The following is a 24,785-nucleotide window of genomic DNA, read 5'->3' on the forward strand; positions in this document are numbered from 1 at the left end:
ATTGTCCTTTCCATACAGCAGTATCAATAAGCACACAGAAACTGGAGAAAGGCTAATATTCTGTGGCTGTTTCAATCATGTACGTGCAGCATCCCAGATAACACACTTTTTGGCTCTGATGAAGGCTAGTGGCTCTGTAGCTCAAAGAAGGGAAGCGCTGCAGGATTTTATGAACAACAAAAATCCCATTAAGTCCTTTTGAAAGTCTTGTCCCTTCTGTTGTGGCTTCTTGAAAGGCAGAGAATTGCACTACTAGAAGACAGTCAAAATTAGCCAAGTTTAGCAATCTTGGAATCAAAAGCAAAGTTGATCTTGTGACTTGAGTACAACTGTCTATAGGTGACTATCATCTGAAGCCAAAACTTACAGATATAAAAGCCCAGTTCTCTACAGCTTTATATGGGAGGATAACATTTATTAGCTGCAGTAAACTTAATTCTCCACGTGGCGTAGGCCTTTGAGAAAAGGCTGAGCCACAGTATGAAGTTGTGGATTTAAAAATACTCCTCTCCATTTTTAATCACCGTTTCTATCAATCTATCCATTCAGCACCTTGCTAACATTTGTTTTGTGGCAGGTCATTACTGTTCAGAAGAGTCAAACGCCTACAACCTTTAGCAGAATCTCTGTTCTCTATGTCAGAATTTAGTTCTTACACCAGAGATGAGTGGGTTGGCTATACAAGACTTAAGTGTTCAGCAAAAGGATGAACACAGGAGAATAAACACCTGGAAGAATGTAAAAGGAGGACGGGATGGGGGAAACATCTTAAAAAACAAAGAGGTTTTTTTACCTCCCCCTTTACAAATATGTTTTGAAACCAGAAGGAACAATTATGGTAAGAGTTTTAACTTCTGTTGTTAAAATACCAGTATAGCACATTTTACCCACACAGTGTGCACAACCCCCATAACCACTTACAGAACAATCCAAGTTTTTGCTATTTAGCATTCTAGATTTTTGTTCAACTGCATTTGTCTGCTGAGCTGTATGGGTAGTAGGTCACATCATCTACATTGGCATGACATTTTTGGAGTAGCATGGTGCTCAGCTTTTAGCATCTTTACAGGAAAGAAATTTTCAGTGGTTCCTTGTGGTATACCTTTTTTTTAAAAAAAAAAAATTTAAGATTATACTCATTGTTTCATGCTGAAATTTCTTTCCTTAATGAGATTTAATGATTTTTTTCAACTTGATTCCTAAATTAACATCTGTATTTTGATCATTCTTTATCCCCTTTTCACTGAGGTAAGAAAACAAATTATAAAACCACAAGCATTCCACGCGAGTGATTTTTGGAATCATGCACAAATAAAGTAGCAGCTACCAACTGCAGCACTGAATACCTGGAAACTGTATACAAGGCTAAAATACAAGCTTTTAAAAAATATTGTGTACCTATAAGCTATTTAATGGTAAACATGTTTGACTATGCAATATCATTAATCAGGAATTGTTTCAGATATTCCTTGAAGAGGTGAAAGGAATTCAATTTACACAGGTAAAGATAAAAAAACAAAAAATCAGGTAATGCTTTATGGAATAAAAGTAGGATTATTCTGAAATAACTCCTCTACTTTAAAATGTATAGCAGCTATATTATAGTCCAGAACAACTTTTACCTATAAATCAGCCTGGAAACCTTTAATCACATACACTTTTGAGATGAAATACTTAAAAATATTTTTTTTTGAGTATTATACTAATATTCATTCAGTCTTTTAAACATTTTAAACACAAGCTAGCACTGCAAAGAAATCTAGTTGCTAGGATGCATAATTTGAAGTTGTATGAAAAATGGAAATGTACTTAAAGTTAATGTGAATCATTTAGTCAGAGCCACACTATACCAGAAAAGATGGCTCCCCCACCCCAGTCTTCCCCCCGCCCCCAAAGAAGACTTCTAGAACAGACTTTTGGTTCTCTTTTTTAATAAGTCCATAAAAGCCAAGGATTTACAAAAAGCACATGCAAGTCCATTTACATTAACACATCAGCGAGACGCTGAAAACTTTCCTTAGTACAGGAACTATGTCTTTAAGATTGGAATAGTAAATAAAACAGGACACCAGAACTGACAGCTAAGGTGTCAACAGCCGCTTTGCTGACAGCTGAATTCCTGGTTTGTTCTTGGGGCACAGGGATGCGTGGGGGCACGACACCCAAGCCCAATTAAAATTCCCTACAGCTTTGGAGAGAATAGCAAAATTTTTTTTTTTTTTTTTTTTTTTTTTTTTACTCTTTTACTGATCCTTTTAAGTCATATCAACAAATCTATAATGTTTGAAGTGTTTTGTAACTGCAGCCTAGATTCTTGGATTCATCTTTCTCCTGAAAGAGGGAATGTAAGTGAATATAAATGGGATCAGAAAGAGAGATGCCACAAAAAGGTGCAACAGTCCCACCTTCAAATGCCACGAGGAAAAGCAACAGATTCTTGGACTGTCCGCCCTCTCCAAGTCCAGTCTGCGAAAAGCCAACTGACCAGTTATTGAAACAGCATGCCACCACTTTTTGCAAAACTCTACAGATCCTTTAGCACTGAGCAAAAACAAGAGGAAAAGCCATTGGAAGTGTCATAAAGACTTTCTTTACAAGAACAAAGTAACAGTTTGTATTCTTGCTTCACCATTCATCTTTCAATATTTGTACTTTCACTTGAAGTAAACAAGATACTTTCACACTGAACAAAACACTAGAAGTAGCTCGGCTTTCCCTTTTCTTAATAGCTTAGGGATAGGAAGGACATTAGGCATATTTAACTGTTCCATACAGTTTAAGCCATACAGTAATTTAATGTTGCTGCAAGAACGTGGTTTTCTCAAAATCTATCCATTTTTCCCCCCTTAAGACTTCCTTACGTAGCACACTAGTACCTTGAAGACAGACCCAACGTAGTACTCAGGTTTGCTACAAATAATCCAATCCTTCCTTCCTTGGAAGAAAATGGGTATTAGAACTTGTCTGACTGTCAGGAAGGCCGAGATTTTCCTTATCTACATATGACCTGTAACTTCTGTACATGCTCCAATTATGTCTCTGGCAAAAAGTGATTATGTTTAGTAAAATACAGTGAAACCATTCCCCCTCTGACCTACTAACACCTCAGTCTTTGTCAAGGTATAAAATTTCAAGTGCTAACAGGGAACTGGAATGTTTTTGATATAAATTACAGCGAGACCCATGAACATTTCATGGGATTTCAATTATCAGTCCACAACCTGTGACAAACAAGTTACTGTCACCTCAGCGGTAAGAAATATTGTACCAAGCAATTGCCAGTGGTGTATGCCACTGTAACCGAATCGATGCTTATGGTGTAAATGGGTTTTCTGTAATATAGTAAGTTTTCCATAATTATCAACTGTCAGTCATCTCAAGATCCTGCCAGGCTTTCCATTTTTTGTGATTAAACCTCTGTGGCAGCAGAACTATTTCCCAATTCAATTAGTGGTGTAAGTTACACTGCGTATGCTAGATGCTGGCAACAATGGAAGCATCAACATTAAAACAAAATTCTCACTACTGATGAAAGTGTCATACAATGATTTTGATGCACTTGTTGGTACAAGTGAATCTCTCATGCTGACCACTATCTTTTTTTTTTTTTTTTCCTATGGTACATTGTGTGCCCCATGACCATTCAAGTAACACGCAGAAAACTGAGGAAGAGTTCTTGGAATTTCACAGAAATCAAATAAAAGTCTTACAACCCATGGCAACATCCATGGTTCTTATTGCAATAAAAAGTCAGTACATGTTCTTTATCCCATTTATATTAAGGTTTCTTTTGAAGAAAAGGTGCTGATATTTTGTATTGTTTCATCTATGAGGTAGATGGCACTTTCATATAAATAGTGTAAATCAGAAATTAAGTTAGCTCTGAGCCTGCAACAAGCGCTGCACCACTGACTGCTCAAGTCAATTATTAAATCATGAATATGAAATAATTCCTGATTTTAAATGACAAACAGTAAGTCCTTGAAAGGAGAGCGGTGGCTGAGCACACAGACAGGTGCCTTCCCTTGACAAAGGTCAGCGGAATTCTGGCTTTAGCCTCCAGACACCTTCACCATTTGGGCTCCTATGGAAGGTGCAGAGATTGCGGAGAAGTTCTCTAAAGACGCAGGACTGAGCCACAGGCAGTTTGGACTCAAATTCTTGCAGTATTTCCTGAGTGCTAGCTTCGCCGTCCATGCGGGCCTGAAACGCTATGAAGTTACGCACATCCACAAGCAGTTCATCATATTCTGTTGGACCTGGGGCTGGGGCAGGTGCTTGCTGATGATTCTCATCTCCCTCATTCCCTGTCTGTTGCGGTAAAATAAGGTGGTTTCTTGCCCTCATCTTAGCTAATAAAGATGAAGAGTCTAGTGCACTGGATGATGATTCTCCAGATTTTCCATCAAAGTGCCCGTTGGAATTACACTTCTTCAAGTTTTCTTTCTTTATTGTATCTGCATCCTGCAAATAAACATACAGACTATAGAGAAAGTTGCATTTTGAGATCCGTAGAATCTGTTAAACAAAATCTGCCTGCTGATTTAACTTAAACACAAACACTCAGAAGCTAGTCATCTGAAATACACAATAAAGAGGCAATATATTCTGGTCTCAACTTTAGAACTTAGTAAGGGGAAGAAAAGCATTGCTGGTCTTGAGACAGATAACCAGACCATGTTGCCATTTGTGACTGATGTATCTAATTAAACTTCATCAAGATGCTATATCAAAACATGAAAAATCAAATTCATGGGTGACTAAAAATTCTAGAATTCTACATAATCATACAATAAATGGATATGAGACATCTACAGTATAAATCAGATTTGTTGCATAAATCAGAATATTTCACATATATCAGCTATTAAAAGAGAAATGTTAGCTTGTCTCTCTTACCTTGCACTTCTTCGCAGGTGATGCACAAGTGGAATGTGAAGAAAGGAGCGTGGGGTTTCTTTTTTGACCAAACCGACTCCTAAAAACCCATAAAAGAATTAACTCCATAAAACATCTTTTTCAAAATGATTAGGATAGTTTTGCCAAAGACACTGACTGGGTTTGCATTTTAGGGTTCTCAAGAGTCCTCTGCCAAACTCTCTCCTCTACTGTGCAACAATAATGCCTTCTTTGTACTTCAGAATGGACTTCCTAGGCTTGTAGTATGCCTTCATGTCTTTATTAAATATAAAACATGAAACTCCACTTTGACGCATGTTACTGCAAATACCAAGTGCAAAAAAAAAAAGATAAATACATAGCATCCTAAGGAACTCTTCTATTTTTGGAAAAGCAGTGTGAGAACTGAACTTACTTTATTGCTGATGGTGCACCTGAAAGACCACTCATCCCTGTCCAGGTTGGCACACCAGAAGCAGCTCCTAAACATCGCTGTCGAGAGACTTTTAAGGCTCTTAAGGCATCCTGGGCCACTCTGTTTGCTTCTGCTTCTACCAGCACATGATCTGCACTGGAAGCTTCCATAATGGCATCATGCTTCATAACACTGTGTACCCCTAAAAAACATAAGATACAAGAAAAGGTGAAGGAGGACATCTGTTAACTTACATGGTTATCTGTAAAATTAAATATTCACCATTTAAGTGAATGCCACAATCACATTTTTCCTTTTTCAGGTTGATTATATTCAGCACTTCAGTATAGTAATTTCTAATAAGAGAATCCCCTTCTATCAGTTAAGCAATCAATTTGACAGCAAACCACTTCTGGTGTGCTGATGAGGTCATTATTCACAACAGACTTGGCAATTATGTGGGTAAATCGATCATTTCTATTGTTATGGACAGGACAGACAGAAGTGAAACCCTTGTGTAAATGAAGGTTGGTTACATCCTTATTTCCAGAAGAAACAGTGCATTACTTCTATATCCAGAAGTGTTTCTGGAAGGCTGCAGATCTCTCTGAAACGGTTGTGCCAAGGTAATTAGCACATTCATAACCGGAGCATTTCAACAATGAACACTTTCATGTTTCACTACAGTAACAGAATAGATAAAACATGTTTTGTATTGTAGCTCTAACCATCAGAGTAACAGAACTGCTCCTTCCCTCACTTGTGTGAGTTTTATATACCTCTCTTTAAATAATCTGACACTGTTGAGCAGCCAAATAGCAATTGTTACCTGATTTTTTGAAAAGTTTCTCCAAGACATAATCGTCATTTTTCTTTGAGTCTTCCTCCTTCTCTTCACTGTTCTCCCTTCTGTATCGCTTTTGTTTTACGAGATGAGGAATGCGCTCTCCTTCAAATTTGGCATCTTTGTGATGTTTCTTCTTAGACTTATCCTTGTGGCTTTCATGTGACAGCACATCCACCCTGTGCTTTGTTTTTGAGGTACATTTATAATGATTATTACCTAAGTGTTCATCTTCAGTTTTAGCAACCTGCTTTTCCCAAGAGCCAGCCGCACCACATGTAAGGCTAAAATCTCCCTTGACATTTGCATTAGCAGCTCCACATACTTCATCAGCCACCATGGCGTTCAGACATTTGGCATTCTCTGAAGACCCTGCATCACCTGGCAATGACTGGGACGTAGATTTGTCAGCTCTTTCCAAGCTTTCCTCCTTGCTTTTATTTAATGAATTTATATTAGTAGCAGCTTGTGCATTCTCTTTTGCATAGCTATTTTGGTCAAAGGCTTCCAAATTTCCTTTGGTTTCCTCACTTGTCTCTGTTGTTTTAGAAGAAGAATTTGTCATGTGGGTGGTTGGGTAGGAATTCGATGGCTTGCTGTACTTTGGTGAGCTGCTTTCTGTAAGATGGAGATCACCTTTAGATATGTCATCAGGTGGCTTTTCAAGTTTCCGTTTCAATTGGTGTTTTGGGACTTGAACATCTGAACCAGTACCTGAAGGATGAATGAAATTAGGATCCATTTATCAAACACTTCAAACACTTTTTCTTTTAAACAAATATTAAAAAATGTGTACCTGCAAAAATTGCACTTGTTTCTGTACCCTGAGACACATCTGGGCTGCTCAGAGTAAAAAGTTCACAAAGGTCATTGGATTTGAAAAAGCGCCTCTGCTTAGGGTCTTTCAGCACTCTGTTCGTTAAAAACTGTTTGAAGATTTGTCTAAAAAATAAAAAAAGTACTTTGTGCATGAAACAATGTCTAGCTATGTTTAAGTACTGAATAAAGTACTTAAAGAGAAAACTGTATAAGCACAAACGTTACCCTGCAGAACAATTAAGCAGTTGGAAGATGATGTTAGTTTCCAAAAGACAATCTTGAGTTAGTAACTTTCAAACAGCCAACTAAATTGTTAAACACAGGGATTTATTGTTTTGCAACAACCCCATAACACAACAGGTAACCACCATCCTGAAATGTCCTATGAGGCATCTCTTAACTAAGCAATAAATAACTTTACAGCTAGAATTTTTTTGTCCATTAAAATTGAAAAACTTGCATATATTACAATAAAACTATCAGAAAGCTCCTGAAAGAAAAAACAAGATCTTGTTAAAATGACAACATTTTAATGGTTCGATTGGTTGGAGGAATCAAAAGCAGCAGAGTAGCTCAGTCTGATGGTGATGACTGGATGACAATCACTGAAAAGGTAAACCAGACTTGTGGTTCAGAGGAAGGGAAAAAGAGCCCATCTGCAGAGGACTGAAAGGAACAAGTTTGGGCGAGAACTAAGCTGCAAAAAGTCTAGTATTGGTAAATCTACTTCTATGCCATGTTTGTATTACATAGCTTTTGATTGGAAGTTCTAGGCACTATTTACCTGTACAAAAAATATATCCCTAAATAAGGCTGGAAATCAGTTCTCAAGAAGTGTTTTTTATCATGGTTTTGGCTCCGCTGGCATTAAGCAGGGAAACTATTTTTAAATCCAATTGGCAAAAATTAAGTCTAAACAGAGGTGCCAGCTACTGTAGTACACCCACCAGAAGACTTCAAAGTTTTTAAGAATTAACTGAGCTTCATAGCTTCCTGCAAGGATGATCACATATTTGCAGGGAAGAAAACACAGACAAAGAGAAAAGACAACTTGTTTAAAGTTTGAAGTCCATTGCACTGTTCTGGAAATAAATTAACTTCTGATGGCTGTCCTGACCCTTACAGCCCACTTCCTTGATGTGGTCAGTGTTGTTCAAACAGAAGTATGCCAGAGGGACGCAAGCCAACCAACAGCGGATGCTTTGTGTCCATGTGGTAAAACAGATTAAAAAAGGCACTCAATAAGTGCCGCTATTTCATTATTTAGAGCTTTTCATTCATCTGCATTTTCAAAGAGGATATTCCAGTTCCAAAGTGTAATGCCTAGACAGAGGATTCCCATGTACGTTCATTTGGAATTCACGTGAGTGAAGCTAACTACTGAGAAAGCTGAATGGGAAAGCAAACCAAAAATATTTCATTGACTTCAAAATACAAGCACTTTAAGCCTTTAGCTACATTTTGGAATAAATAATGTGAATATGACTGGTGGTTCTTGGGATTTAATTCTCCCACTTTGGAATGATTTGGGAATAAAATCAAATTGGGTTTGCAGAGTAGTAAATGGATGTATGTCCCACATGTATGTTTATATATCCTAAGGACAATATAAAGAACTTGTTGATTTCAATTTGCATTTCAGACTTGTTGAGTCTCATGTTCTGAGTAAGGGGCTCATTTTTTCCTGTTTATGCCTCATACTCTCTCATTTACAGTGAATTCTGGATGTGCTGGACACAGCTGCTGGAACAGATTGATGAGGTATATTTAGCATGTGGGTCTTGGAGCTAGAGAGGCAGCAGCACAGGCCTGCAGCTGGGAGTCTAATATTAGAAGGCGGCCCATTTCTCAGCAGAAATTTTTAAAAGTTTTCCATGACATGCCCATCATGACCAAGGTTGGGGGTTACAAGCCATGTGTGCACATGCAAAGGTACATCACTATTACACCACCTCAGATTCGCTACAAACGTTTTCTTTAGCATATGGCTGTATCCAAGGAATTGTTCTGACTGACCTGTGGTATATCTTCTCTTCAATAGTACCTGCAGTGAGAAGCCTATACACAGTCACCTGTTTCTTTTGGCCTATTCTCCAAGCACGTTCCCGAGCCTGAAACACAAAAGATTTGGTTACCAGACATTAACCTGTTAGACATGTGTTTGACAGAGAGCTATTGATACCACTGTTTCAAACCTAGTTTGGACATTTAACAAATAGTTCGGGAAGTTACATAGCCATGGTATTTCTACAGCATTAGGACAACTAACTCAGCAGGAGAGGAAAACAATTTAGAACGTTTACACATGTAAAAAGACAAGTCTTCAATTGTACCAAGAAATCTATGCAAAAAATAAATTATGTAAAAATTAGAGCTCGTATCTAGGATACGTACTTTATATAGACTTATTCCAAAAGGGATCTATTTCACAATAGAGCTTTAATATACACATTTCCTTTGAACTTTTCTTCTTTTTCTTAACTGAAAGCTTTCCTACAAATGAACAAACCACTAAAACAGACCACTCTAGGTCAGACTACACACCTGCAGATCTCAGAGCTATGTAGGATTGCCATCAAAAATAATTTTTTCCTCTCAAACTTGTAAGCCCCATATACTGTTAAGGGATCTGATAAACCAGAGTCATCACACCACCAGATAAAGAACAACTTCTTTACGGTATTGGCTTAACAGCAACTTCTAAGGGCATAGCTATATATCATTATTTAGTGACAAAGCCAATTTAAGCAACACTTGTTCTCTTTTTCTTACCCTGCATTGCCACCATGAACAGTCATGCCTGTTCAAGAGCTTGCACAGCTGTACTCTCCCTTCAGAAACATCTAGTTTGTTTGTTTATTTATTTAAAAAAAAACCAGAGCATTTCAACTGTTTGTTTGGCTACACTAAACAGACTACATGAATCCACAATATTGAAGAGTGGTAAGGTATAACAGCATAAAGGGGATGTGGTGGGAACCACTTAAATTGGCTTTGCCACAAGAGTAATCATAATGTGGAACTGCACCCTAAGCGACCATTGCTGGAAACAGCAACTTAGGGAAGAGCAACATAGTGCTTTAACACTATTTGAGGAGATAAATGTCATTCCATCTTGAGTTTTATTTCAGCTTAGCTGGTAAATGGAATGTAATGAACTAAAGTCACCTGTGTGTCTGTACTGGGATTCCAGTCAGGATCGTAAATAATAACCCGGTCAGCACCAGTCAAGTTAACTCCAATGCCACCAACACGAGTTGTTAGAAGAAAAATAAATATGGATTTGTCCTATAACACAAGAGAGAATTTACTAAAGCAAGAATTACCACAGTACAAGATCATTTTTTTTTTATTTCCTGGATTCGTTTGTTATCAGCATTATTTGGAAAGATGCAAAGGGAGCCAAGAGAAGGAATACATTTCTTTGCCTAATATCTCTTTTGACAAATAAAAGTAGTTTGATCTAAATTTCATTTACTGTTGTCCGATAAAATTTCTTTTCCCCCTTTTCAACTGCGTTTTTTTCCTTAGCAGAAAACCCAACTTAAGTGTGAAAAAAGTGATGACTTTTTTTCTGCTCTCACAAAGAAAGAGGTTTCATTTGACTGAACTCCCCAGTTTTGTGTCTCAAACCTGAAGCAGCGTTTTTAAAAACAGACCAAAAAGGAATGTAAGAACTCAACCATACTCACTAACAGGCATCAGTGTGTGGGACGCAACATCTCACCTCATTATATCTTGTTATAAGGGGCTGTCTGGAAGCTATTGTTGTGGTGCCATCCATCCTGAGGTAGGAATAGTTTCTGTCTCTCACAAAGACTTCAAGTATCTGCAGCATCTGTTGTGATGGAAAAATTTTAATGAAATCCAGATGTGAAGACTGAGCAACTGTCTGATCAAGTCCTAAGAATTTCTGGTACTAACTGCAGTGCCAATCAAACAAACAAGATGACGACCAAAAACTTGTGAACCTTAAATGAGCAGAAAATTCATTATCTTACATAACTGGGGGGAGGAGGGGCGTAGTTATTTCACTGCTGAATGCATGAGTGGAATGTTTGTGCTTGGTTTGGGAAGTCCAGAGCCATAGTCCCAAGACAGTTAACCAGGTAAATGGAGCGGCATTCCAAGGGAATCCACAGAAGCAAGACAAAATCATGAACACATAGGTAAAACAAATGAAGGTCACTGTAGCACACAATTCTGAGGATTAGATGTGCACATGCACTAAACAGAGCAAGCAAACTGACTACAAATTCTATGCCAAAACTACACAGTAGGGACAATAAATACATCACCCCTGCTTCAGCCTGGTATTATATGGGTACAACTGATACAAGCTTTGATGCAGTATATTTAATTTGGGCAACACTGCCACAACACTGTGTCATTCCAGTAAAGCTTACTGAGCTTGGGAACTGGTCTCCAATTATTCCAAAGACATTAGTCATTTTAGTATTTTTTTTTTTTCAACAAGTTGTTAATTTTCTGAGAAGGGCACTGCAAAAGGTGGTTCTAATTACAAGCCTTGTTGGGACACACACATGCACTTTTTTAGTTTTAGTAATAACTAAAACTAAAACCGATTAGCTCATCTTACCTGTCTTGACTGAGTAAAAAACAACACTCTGTGACCCTGCTTGTGCCATATTTTCAGCAAGGATTCTACCACTATCATTTTTCCAGAACGTTTCCAATATCCAAACTGATCTGCTTCCTCCACTTCAGCATCAGGTACATCCTTCAAAATCCTGGGACCACCAGAGAAGAGGTCAGGATGGTTGCAAATCTTTCTCAAAGCAACTAGTCCTGAGAAAATCTAAAGAATACAGGAGAAAAATATTTTTATTTTCTTGACAAATACTTGTATCTATATAGGTTGTGGTTGAGAAAAATAAACAGCAATGGATTAATCCAGTCATCATCAAGAAGTTTGTTTTTAATAGTGGTTTGCTCTTTAGAGAAGCCAATGGATGCTAATACTTGTTTCATGGAAGTTTTTGGAAAAAATCAGTACAAGAGAAGGTCAATGAATGAATGAAATTTTATGTTCTTGTGAGCCTATTCTGGTGACAATTTTAAGAGAATTCTGCAACAATTTCCACATTAGCAAAAGCAGTCTGTAGCTGTAACTCAGTCAAATTTTTCCTACTCAAAAGGAAAAATTCCACCAGGTTTTTTACTTTAAATTATTGTGTCCTTCCTTCCAAGCCCCGCCATGCTAGCAGGTAACTTAAGACAGACCTTGAGGATACCAGAATGCATGGTAGCAAAGAACAGATGAGCAAACATATTTGAGCAAACATATCAAGCTGAAAATTACCACTTTTGATGCTATGTTAGAAGGATTCTGTTCAGTTATTTATTCAATAATGTTACAAGTGTTATTTATTCTTCTGATATAATGGGCACTCATAAAAATGAACTAGCTTGAAACAGCCAATATCTCAATCTTCTGGCACTACAAGTTGGATGAGCCTGCTCATAATTTATGGTTTGTTTGTACAATGGGGTTTTTGTTTTTCAGCTGGGATTCACGGCTGTCAACACAAAACATCTAGTAAAAGCATTGACATTTACTGTTCAAAATTTTCAGAACTCTAGCAAATATGATAGCCCATTCTGTAACATCTTTGAGAAATTTCTGCAGATAGTCTTGTACAAGATCATTAAAATAATTTTCATTGGGATAACTAAAAAGGCTAGGCACTTGAAAAAACTTGGCCACTATACCTTTGTGAGATCTGGAAAAATAAAGAAGTCAAAACAGTGATAAGGTCAACATCTGCTTTGTATGGCACTGCAATATACATGGCTGTACTGACCATACAACTAACGGGAGCCACTGGGGGTGAGGGGAGAAGGAATTTCACACTTTGCAAGACAAGAAAACGTGGTAAATTACACATTATAGCCAAGACACATTACTTCTCCTCTTACGAACAATAGATCTGTATCCTGCAGCTAAAATGGGACTGAAAAACGTCCACTGCATGCATACAGAAGTCAAACGGACCAGATGTGTGCAACGTAGGAGTCACAGGGAATAGCAGACTTTTTACGCAGGCAACAGCAGGCATTTGAAACTGTATTTCAATTACTGCTGACACCCTGGCCACAGCAATTTCAACACTTATGTCATGAGGATGGAGGCAAAAGATACTGAAGTGACTAGTAAGACAATAACAAGGATGCTTGCTATTTGCTCTGCTATATGTTAAAACTATGAAATCATCAACTGTTGCCTCACAAAGTTATCATACCTGAACCGTACTCTCAGGACAAATTACTCTTTTTCTTTGCTTTGCTTTTGCAATTGGTTAAAAGCACACATACAGTTACCTAAAGCAGGTCATCCAACAAGCCATAATTTGTTCCCAAGATCACAAAGATTGCGAAGCCCGTTCCATTCCTACTTTTACCTTGTCATGCCACTACATATGGATCACTAACTCTACATATTCCATGGAACATTTCTGAGAAAAAAAAGGAGACATCCAAAAAGCAGAACTGAGATCAGCGTGTTTGCTTCCCTTTCTGCGCAGAATCCAGCTAGAATGCGAAGGTCAGTCTATGACTTTATCCATCAAACTCTACCTGTCATTAACCTTAATTAATGCCAACCTGCATGTCTCCATTGAGAATCTCGTAAACTTCTTTAGAGTTGATGAAATTTTGATAAACTTGACGCTGCTCATCTGTCAAACGGCAAAAGAGGACCTACCAAAACAAACAAACGAACCACTCAAGCCCAATCTGTAAACTCCAAATAGAGTGAATTTTAAAGTTTTACAATGCACTACAATGAAGCTTCACAGATGTCTGACATACTGAAATACTAAGTTAAAAAGATGCTGCATAGAAATCATTAGAAATAAATAAATAAAAAAAAATAGAATTCTTAGAGAATGAACATGATCATTAAGATGGGTTTAATGAGTTTTTCTGTGCCCTTTCCCAGTTATTTTTTCCCCTCAAACTGCTTCAGTTTTGGAAGTGCTGCTATTTTCCAGTTTTAATGAGGTAACTGTTCAATGTTAGCATTCTCTCAAAGCTACGTTTATAGGAAACACTTTCCATTGTGTGTCTGTTATGTTCCTTACAACTTGCAAATCCTTAGTACCTCATGGGAAGGTTAGCACACATAATCTGTTCTGTCATTAGCCCTTGAGTGTGAGCATGTAATGATTTTTCAGATGGTCTGATGGGCTAAAACAGAACAAAATCACTTCGTCGCATCCTGCTAGGCACCCAACATTATGCCATAAGTCAAACTTATGTAGCGCCCTATGACTGACAAGAACAAAAATTTTTTTAATCTGTTTATGATTGCATTCTTTAGAGTAAGTAGTCCAGACTCTCTATATAGAAATTCAAAAGCTAATGAAAAAAAAAGATCATTAGACTGAACAGCAGAAACTGAGTATGGCCTACTCATTTATTACGTACCTTTCGGGACTGTCTTACAAAGACTAGCACATCTACTTCTCTTTTAGAGGGAGGAGACAGGAAGGAAAAGAGTAAGGAGAGGACAAGAAAACCTGAAGCACTGAAACCTGGGTGGCAGAAGAATCTAATAATTCCTACAAATGAGTATTTGTAGGAATTTCAGTTGTTTAATTAATCCTTTTAACCTCCTCTACTTTGAATCAAAATGTTTCCTAAAAAAATATTCCACCTCTTTGTAGAGCAAAGAAGTTTTAGATCAAAAAGCTACTATTTGGAAATTTATTAGAACGTACAGGCCCAGCTAGCTTGCAATATGAACAAATGCCATCAAGTATTCCTCTACTATTTGCTGCCCAAATTAAGCTTTTTACAGCAGGAAACAATGTTAAAGTGTCCAAGAGATGCACCATGGGAAACACCTCACAGATGCTCATTTGTATGCACCTGTGACCTAGCAGGACAGTATTAAGCAGACCTGACTACACTTCATATATCCTTTGTTTTTCAGATAAGAGTTTACTTGTATAGACCCTGCAAGACCATGATCATTTAATACTCACAACACAGGTGAAAAGAATATGCAACTTGAAAGCTCTATGTCTTATCTTTAGTTAAAACAACATTTAATCTGCTATTAGCACAAATTATTTTCAAACATCCATGAAAGATGGGATTTTGGGGAGGGAGAGGGCTCAGATCTAATAGTAAAAATAAGCAAACCTGTTCATTTTTATCTGGAAGTGAAAGGCTCATTTTTACATCAGCCTTCATTCTTCGCAGCAAGTAGGGGTTTATGGTGTCCCGTAACACACAGGCACATTTGTATGCAGTTTTTACCTGAAAAAGGAAGAAAAAGCAAGAGTTCTATTTTGGTTCTTGATACTAATTTTAGCAACAAGCAAAATTCCATAACGAGTAATAGGAAAATCCTAACAAAATGAGATGGTTTATGATTTATGTGGAGCTACACTTACATTTTCAACACAACAAGAATTGCAATAAAATTCATGTTAGCAACAATAACATTGAATAAGTAAGTCTTCCTCAGACACCACTAATTTATCTTTCCTAATTTATCTTTAATTTAGTGGACTTTAAAAGAGACCAGAAATGAGATATTTCTTTTAGAAACCAATCCAAGAAGTGAGTATAAACTTGCACAGAACCAAAATCCTCATGAAAAACTGCTAATACATATACTGAAGATCAAAAAAGAAGCCTGCAGCAAGGGTGGTTACTAGACAATACGTGAAGATTAGTGCCCGCTTGAGACTATTAAAAAAATCGGTACAAGAAAATCCTCATGATCACAGAAACTAAAGGTCACTCTGGCCTTAAATGGAGCATATGGTTCTATAATGGGTAATGGATGTGTGAGATGGGTATTAACTGTACATAATGGCTAAAAATACCTTCATTTCTCTTAAAGCAAAACAAAGAATATAATAAATTATTGATATGTAAAAAACAAATTGGCTACCCAATTTAGTAAATTACTAAGCTTTAGACAGGGGAAGTACTTAAACTCAAAAAGAAAATAAAACTTTAGAAATGTATGTGTGCAAAACATTACAAAGAATATTTGAAGGGATACAAGTTTATTAGCATTTACATGAAACTTAATCTGCAGATTATTATGCAGACAATTTATCTATCAGCTAATTTGAAAAATGTTGAAGAAGTCATAAATACTGAGAGCCACAACTACAAAGATTAATAGACATACTTACTCAGAATAATATTCCAAATGATCTTTGCTTTCAAAATTAAACAGTTTATCTACTTTCAGACTTCCAATACCTACTTTAGCTTTTTTAAAATGAAAACACTTTTCAGTTTGGATTTAAGGATTCCTCTATTGCATAATTTGCCAAAGCTTGATATCAAACAGGAAAGTTCTATTTAAAGACATCAAACTACGAGATCAGTCACCTCCCACCCCAATTTGCTTATCTTTATTTTATATCAAAGAATACTTCTAATGATTTAAACGTTAGGGCTTTTGACAAGAAAACCTTGTGTATAAGCTATACCCCTGTATAAATGAAATGGTCGCATTTAGTTGAACAGTTCTATTCACAAATGCAGCAGTAAAACACACATGCAACTCTTTTGGGTTACTCTCTAGAACATACAGCATGAAGTACACTTAAAAGTCAGTTTAGAAACAACATAAGTTTCCTTCAAGGAAAGTGATATTTTTGATGCATTTACCTGGACAGGAGAGGCATTGGAATATCCTCCCATGGTTATTGGAACAGAAAATTGCTCCATGAACACAGGTAGTGTTCCCAATTTCCCTGGGAATACAAAGTCAAAGAGGGACCAGAGCTCCTTTAGGTTATTTTGCATAGGGGAGCCAGACAAGATGATTCGATGGGGTGTGCGGAACTATTAATAAAGAACACAAAACCAAAAGAAAGTTATTTTCATGGTTCATGGTGTAACCTGCCTCAGAGGATATTCAATTAATCAATGAATTCTCATTTAAAAATATGTGGCCTCATATTCATGAAATAAACAGCTTTCTACAATATATTGTCCATAAGCTGTTAGCATAAAATGAACACCAGCAATCTGACATTTATCCCTAATGGTAAATTACTACACAATTTAAAATTTCTGATTTTTTTTCTCTACCATATTTCTGTAAACTTACTGATGTAAACTCATTAAAAATATTAAGTACATGAAATAGTCAAATACAGACCATTGTGATTTATGTTTTTATGCTTTATTAATGGTCAAACGTGTATTTTTTATAATAAAGTAATACAGGCTATTAGATTTTGGAACCTCCCCCCAGAGCACTTAGAATCTTCATTTATTTTTCATAAAGTACCTGCTTGCATGCAAGTGTGACTGCGGCATTTGGGTTTCGGATTTTGTGACCCTCATCCAGAATCACATAATGCCAGTCATAGCTGTGGATGTTATCCTGCATCAGTCGAATGTATGAATAAGACGTAATTAAAATTCCATGGCATGAAGCAATTTCACGAATTAGTTTCACCTAAAAGCAAAAAGTGCACGTTGTCAGTAACAGTGAGACAGAAAACTCAGACCTACTGAACTACGGGTTTGCTGTCCAAGGTACATACAAAAAATTTTGAAAAAGCAGATATATAATTTACTTTGCAAAGAAAATAAGTATAGGCAAGATTTTGATTATATGATTCTTAGCTCATCTGTAAAAGAATGAAGCACTTCAATATTGTGTCATACTAGATCAGAATTTGACCTGAAGCCTGGTCAGAAGGAAACAGTGGTTTTTGTTTTTTTTTTTTTTTTTTTTTTTTTTTAAGGCAATGTCTGAAAAAGCAAGCATTAAATTTAAGTAACCAGTTTCTTCAAGTTCTTGTATATTCACCTCACAATCCCAGCTTTGGGTACTGCATGCAAGCTCTAGAACATTAGAGGAAAATTAAACAAGTGAAAAAACTGAAAAACAATCACAAAAATCTATTTGGTTAGTCCTAAATTTTGTCCAATCTTTTCATTAATAGGATTAATATATTTGTTATTAATCTGCAAATTTTGTGCTTCTCTTGTAAGCTATATCCTTTCCCCAAGTTTTTACTAGCCTTTATAGCTGTAAATTATGTAGGGCTGGGACAATCTATAAAGACTCCTCTTTCTTGCATGTATCCTCCACATATAAATCTACAAGACTTAAACAGAAGATGATGGGCTGGGAGGCAATTCTGGATGAAACAAACATAGCCAATGTAAAGTCCACGATCTCTTATTATTATAGTAAAATTTCTTGCTCAGACATACCCCAAGACTCAAAAAGCTCTTCTGCGTTTAACTGTTCAGGAATTTCTACTTTTTGATTATCACCTCCTGATAAAACCATGACACATAATTTAATGTTGACATCATGATTCTCGAAAGAATATGTAATATTTAGAACAATCTGTATTACAGACAGAGTAGGATTTCTAGGCAGATGTGGACATCCAAAGCTTAATTCTACCTGGTACATTGCCCATAGTCTGCAACCGTGTCCTAAAGTCTCAGCAATGGCCTATCATAGAATATTGTAGACATCTCTACCCAAACACTTAAGACAAATCATCTCGGGCGATTTCAAATTAAAAGCTTGTAAAATATGTAACCTCTCCTAGTTTTTGCAATTAATAGGGTATGTCTGCAATTAGCCTGACTTACAGAATGCTACACTGTTGTCATTAAAAGATGTTTTGTGAAAGTGCTGCTGTTATTATGGAGGCTCAAGAGACCAATCCCTCCTAGAGGGCAAACAGTGGACTAGTAGAAAACAACAGCCATAAATCACATTGTCAGGTAGCAGAGAGAACAGAAGTGAAACACAGGCACATGAAGGCCATTCACTGTAAACACACCAGAGCAGAATCCTAGTCAGGATTTACTGAACTTGTAATTAATTAAAGTTTCCTTCAAGCTAAATTTTTAATAAACAAGCATTTGTGCTGACAATGAAGAAATACAACACCACAATTTTATCAACTCACACTACAACACTTATCAACTCTCATTTTACTGCATTGGGTACTTTCTCAGAGGTTACCCTCGCTTTAGTTGCAGCTCTTGGAATAATTTTAAATATTTTAAAATATGGTAACAGATTTAATATTGGATACACACTGCTTTGAGGCTGTGGCATTTCAGAATTTATGCTATTTTATCATTTATTCTTTAATTCACAATTGCTGTTTGGTTAGATTCAGGCATGTTTATTTTTTTTTTTTTCCCCCCTCAGGAAATACACTTCAATGAAACACTTTAGGGCATGCACCGTTAAACTAAAAAAAAAAAAAAAAAAAAAATCAGCTTAAGAGAGACAAATCCTACTAATGCCAAAAGATTACACAGCAGTTATCTACCTTTGAAATTCTGAACTCCGGCCTGTAAAAGATGCTAATGTATAGAGGAACATGCGAGTAGCTCGAGTAATTCTGATCTTGTAGTTCTGTTCAGCACAGTATTTCAGGCCTTTACAATTCAAGGATAGTATTTTCTCCTAACTTAAAGTGATAATTTGATTGTGTTGCCTTGTCTTCACTGGGACACATGCAATGTACAAAGACTGGAAGATTTTTGGCAAGCATCATTTATGATTTATTCATAAAGCATGTTTATGATTTATTCTGAGGACGCACCTCTAAGCACATGTTTTTTTCCTGTTGGTACCTCGTTGTAGCTACAAGTTTGTTTCTGAAGCTGCAAAAACAGGACATTTTTTTTGACTGATGCTTACGGAAATAAGGTTTATCTTTTTTTAGCATAAAGTAGTCTTGTAGAAAATATTTAAGAGGACCTGAACTCTTCTATATTATTATGTATTAAAAATGTTAATTTTCTTAAACAGAAACGCGTATGTTAAGATTGAACTTAAAGAACTAGCCTAGTGATAACTACAAAATTCTCTAAACATTCAGATACCTTTAAGGCAAGTGTGAACTTACAGAGATAATATTAGTCACTTATACAACCATATACCACTCGTGAATCAAAAATGTGTTCTTCAGCAGGCCTGTCACTATCTCATAACCAACCATTAAGCCCAGAGATCCATAAATTCAACCTATAAAACCTCTTTATTATTTCCCTGCCCCCAATAAAACAATCTAAATGGCACCATGAAGAGGCTTCAAAAGAACGCATTACAATGTTTAATAATGTAAAAGTTGAAATAATAAGAGCTAAAGCACTTAGTACATATTTAAAAAGAATGCTACTTCTTGTGGCATGATACTAAGTTTATCTGAGTTTGGTCCTTAACTCAGAAATAGAGCCTTTGACTAAAATAAAGGTTCCATATGCAGTCATGCCAATAACTGTAACCTCTGCAGCTTATTTTCTTTACATGTACTCTACTGTGAGGGTAGAGGGTTTAAAATCTTCAGTGTGCAAAGCCATCTTCAAATAGATGGTTCCACAGGTGCAAGCATCACAAAACTGTTCTTGAGGGCTGCATTGTGTGTCCAGCATTTGACCAGAATAAGGAAATGTAAAGTTATGGCTTTACAAATGGTATATGATTACCACCAGAAAGAATTGTTAAGCTCAGTGATACCTGTTCTAAAGATCAAGAAATTAAAAGTTCAGCTTTGATCTTAAAAAAATACAGCTTACTTCCATATGCGACATGTTAAACCAAGATAACCAAAGTTCATGTTGCCTCTTACATTCTATGATTCAGAAATGCTCATGTGCCATCAGAAGTTTTTGAAACAACAGGACAAGCTCTTTGTACAGAAGGCTTTTTTTCCTACACTTACAGAGCTTTCTTCCCCTTATCTTCTGTTCTATACCATAAATAAAACAGTATTTATGATAGACTACATTGGATTTACTTCTTTATTTTCTCTCATCCTTAGAGGTCTCAGAGCACCTGATATTTACAAGTTACTTTAAGCTACATCAGATTTGAGTGTAAACCATAGTAGGAGGTTAATAGCATAAGACAGCACCACAGGACATATTTAGCCACAAACGCTGTACTTTGTTCAAACTGAAAGCTGACTTCACAGGGGAAGACTACTACTTAAATTTGGTTCTTCCTACTGTTTCCAACTTAAGCACATTTATCATCATAGAACATCCAAATGATCTTCTGTGAGCACTGATAACAATAAAAAAAAGCACCAGTTTTACATTTCATCCAAATGCCTTAAACTAGCTCTAAAGTCTTGGAAACCTATCCAACCTCCTATTGTGTCTTTCTTCAATCATCTAAAATACCAATCTGCCTTCCCTTGTGGACAGCTGAAGGCCTTTAAACTATTAGTCATATTTCAAGGGGTGAAACTGGGACTTTACACTTCTCTCCCTTACTGCCAAAAATTGTCTACCATTGTTATTTTAGCAAAGGAATGAAGTAGTCTCTCTTTTGAAGCATCACATATGCTAAAATCCTACACAAATACTGTATCAGCAGAGATATCTAAGCAGGGTGTCTCAGTGACTCATCTGAAACAGGCTGACCAGATTTGCAGCCGATCTGGTGCTCACAATTCAAGCTGTTATTTCATACAATTATTGTGGAAAATCCTGAAGTTGCTTGCAAAGAAAACCAAAATGGACTGGGAAGAGAGGCTATGCCAATGTAACGATCAGTGAGCCTTTCACTTACCACACTGCTCAGAAGTCCTTTTGTAACACTAAAAAAGTTTCACTAACTGAAAAGATGTGCAAGGTATTGCCTACTATCAATTTATGATTAAAAAAAAATCCAAACAGATGTCTTCCTCACTCTTCACTGTCAAGCAAATACTTCTGTGGGCAAGTCTAAAGAACTGGGAGACAGGATCTTGCATTGATGCTTGGGTACTGTAGAAGGTGCAACAGAAAATACCTATTCATAAAAGCATGTAATTTCACCAGTGCTGAAAGATTTAGTATTTGCTAATATTTCAGGATTCCTGACAATGTTATGGTAATAATTACATAAATCCATCTCACCTAAAAGATCAACTTAAGTTTTATCAACTGAAACTTCAGCTGTTGTCTCTTTCTGCTATGAAATGCTGTCTTACCATATGGGACACCTGTCATTGCTTAACTCTTTTCCTCCAAAATTCTCCTTCATTAGTTTTAAGATTGATCTTTCTCTGTTCCTTAGAAATCATTTGTCCTCTTTCACAGGCCTGTACAGAACAAGCTGCAATACTGTATTTTACCATGAACAACCTGCTGGCCAACTACTACAGGATAATATATTCCTCAAAATCCATTAAGATCTTCACTGTCTGATGTCCAGTTAATTTGGGGGACAATTATGTTCTTCCACTGGTCCAGACCATTCTAACCTCAGTTCCCCAATCCCATCTCCTGGGAAGTTAGCTGGTCAGCACAAAACTCTTCTCATTTACTTTGTGATAAACCATGATATACTAACAGAAAAACAGGTGAATCCTGGAATTGTCAGTTTAATTCCAAACAGGTCTGTGCAACCCTGAGTCCACAGGTACACAGCGGCTTGGCTTTTAGCCATGTAAAAATTAATCTCAAAGAAAAAACATATGTTCTTATGCAGTCTAACCACAATTTTCTTATTTCTTCAACTTATTTAAGTTTATGCCTTATGCCAGAGCACAAGGGCAGAACAGTCCCTGGATGAGTATTATAAAGTTAACTTATGCAAAAGCAGACTCCTGTAATGCCATAGGTTATCAGAAGATGGAATTGTCACCAGATCAGAACTAACTTATTCATAGAAAGAATGTATATTGAAAAGAAATTCTAGGCAGTAGTAAATAACCTGGCCTGTATTTTATGTGATATATTTTCAGTGTACAAGTGTTATTTATGCTAATAAATTAGTAGTAAAGTTTTCTTGCAGGTATAAGGACAACTAGAATGGGAAAGTTTTGTTGGCTTTTTAACTTTACTGTAGTCTTAAGCTTGCTCTTCTCTGATTAAGAGGCATCTAGGAAAAAAATCTGCATGAGGTGAAGACCACATCAGCAGTGACACCTGTTTAAAGCATACTGTTGCAGCTCAGTAGATGAGGCATTAAGGCAGAATTAGAGAACTGAACGTATCTGAAATGATCATATGGTATCTAAATTTCTTAATTTTAAGTTATTGAGTAGGCATTTGTGGGAGGATAACAGGAAGGTGAAGTCCTGAAAACCTGCCTATTCCTGCAGATGGAAAAATTTGAGCCAGTCTGTCAAGTGCATTAATTAACAAATACCCCCAAATAAGCACACGTGATTTAATTTAGGAAGATATGCAAGCATGTTATTGAGGTCAACAGACTTTTAGGGCTTGAAAACATACCAAGTTAATCGAACAACAGGAAGCTATTAGCACATTTGAGCACGCTATTCCTTTTTTGCCATGTACTGTAACTGCATCAGTTACCTCAGAATACATTTAATCAAGTGCAATTAAGCACCATATCATTTTAATATTATTACAAGAAATTCAATAAATATTTAAAGATAAATTTAAAAATGGTTTGCTGAATCCTGAAAATCCATTTAAGAATCTGAAATATGAGGCCAAGGGAAAACAAAAATCTACGTTTTCCTGCTTTTGTTCCTGCAAGGTACCAAGGACTGAAACTTCAGACAAGTCAGGCTTGTCAACTTAAGAAATGGAATAAGAACATGCATATTAAGAGACTGCCCAAGAAAATTAAAAGACAGAAAAGGCACTGCTTGGAGAAAAAAAAAAAAAAAAAAAAAAAAAAAAGAAAACCAACAAAGTAACAGTATCATTACAGAAAATGAAACTAGGTGATATCAACTGACATACTGACCAACTGAAGGGAAATTGCCTGTGCAAGCAAAACGTATTAAATATTAGATCAAAGACATACTGGTGCACAAAAGTGCAAGGAAAGAATTCACCAGTACTAGAAGCATGAATCTGGTGTACAAGCAGTCTAGTCATGAACTTCTAGCATGGACTACAGTACAAGCAAAGCTCAAGCAAGAAACCTGTTACTACATTTAATTTGTTCAGGCAATGCTAGTCTATATCATAATGTAATTGTCCTCCGTGTGATCCCCTTTTTGTTCAGTTTCCTAACAAATCTATACACGCCAGTGAACTTTTTGTTCTTTTACAACAATCAGAGAAAGAGCACAAGCTTGCACAGAAACGTTCAGAAACAGAGGATTTTTTTTGGCTAGCACAAAAAAAAAAAAAAAAAAAGAAAAAAGAGAGAAGCTTCCGGAATTACAAAATGGATGTCAACCATTACCTTTTTGTCGGTATAAGAACCAGTTTCATGGAGAATAGCGACTCTAAATGGAGGCCACCAAGTGTGGAATTCTTTTACCCACTGATGCATCACAGTAGCTGGACAAACAATCACTGTTGGACCCAATCCCTGGTACCTAAGATAAAATATTCAAGCAAGAAAAACCTTTAACATGAAATAAATACTCTGTATTAAGTGGCTCATTAAAATACACACATATTAAAATGACACACTTTAGAGTTCAAGTGGAATATGAGAGCTATGGAAATTAATTGGCATTTTGTTCTTCTGGAAGTCCGTTTTTTAACGGAAGATGAAAGGGGTACTGCTATAAGAACCTATCCACCAAACAGTTAATGGATGCATCTATCAAGATAAACACAGAAACAGAAAAGCTCCAAATAATAAGGCATAAGGGAACTTCCTCCTGTGGTAACACATATCAGGTTTGGGTGGCTGCTGTTTCTATAAGAGAAAAGAAAAAATTAACAAACAAATATTTTATTACTTCTATTAAAAAGAATGTGTAGCTTGAGTCTCACAAATGGACTTACACACAGGTTTTCTGCTTCATGTTGGTAATACACTGTACTATTATCACCATAGTTTACAGATAAGACAAGGACTCTAAAGCAGCAGAATATATCATCCATGGA

The 24,785-nt window shown here is 36.5% G+C and overlaps 1 protein-coding gene across 5 annotated transcripts in view; it reads right to left on the reverse strand.

Annotated features, from left to right (window-relative positions):
• Nucleotides 1-1,914: 1,914 nt before the first annotated feature.
• The window catches only part of ERCC6 (ERCC excision repair 6, chromatin remodeling factor), a 49,691-nt gene continuing 26,820 nt past the window's right edge, over nt 1,915-24,785 (reverse strand). For 3 of the 5 annotated variants that reach the window (XM_087766476.1, XM_087766478.1, XM_009465674.2), the window contains 14 exons: nt 24,130-24,265; nt 17,269-17,439; nt 16,641-16,817; nt 15,147-15,263; nt 13,602-13,697; nt 11,578-11,796; nt 10,705-10,815; nt 10,146-10,265; nt 8,994-9,088; nt 6,955-7,100; nt 6,144-6,872; nt 5,315-5,516; nt 4,900-4,978; nt 1,915-4,464 (listed from right to left, as the gene is read on the reverse strand). In XM_087766476.1, coding sequence (XP_087622602.1) covers nt 4,036-4,464; nt 4,900-4,978; nt 5,315-5,516; nt 6,144-6,872; nt 6,955-7,100; nt 8,994-9,088; nt 10,146-10,265; nt 10,705-10,815; nt 11,578-11,796; nt 13,602-13,697; nt 15,147-15,263; nt 16,641-16,817; nt 17,269-17,439; nt 24,130-24,265 — 2,827 coding nt within the window. In that variant the 3' untranslated portion in view covers nt 1,915-4,035. The remainder of the gene's footprint in view (nt 4,465-4,899; nt 4,979-5,314; nt 5,517-6,143; nt 6,873-6,954; nt 7,101-8,993; nt 9,089-10,145; nt 10,266-10,704; nt 10,816-11,577; nt 11,797-13,601; nt 13,698-15,146; nt 15,264-16,640; nt 16,818-17,268; nt 17,440-24,129; nt 24,266-24,785) is intronic. The other 2 variants (XM_087766479.1, XM_087766480.1) reach the window with 2 other exon arrangements.

This window comes from Nipponia nippon, unplaced genomic scaffold (genome assembly GCF_047370975.1).
Source record: "Nipponia nippon isolate SJK-2023a ecotype South Korea unplaced genomic scaffold, ASM4737097v1 scaffold_3, whole genome shotgun sequence".
NCBI classification, from domain to species: Eukaryota; Metazoa; Chordata; class Aves; order Pelecaniformes; family Threskiornithidae; genus Nipponia; species Nipponia nippon.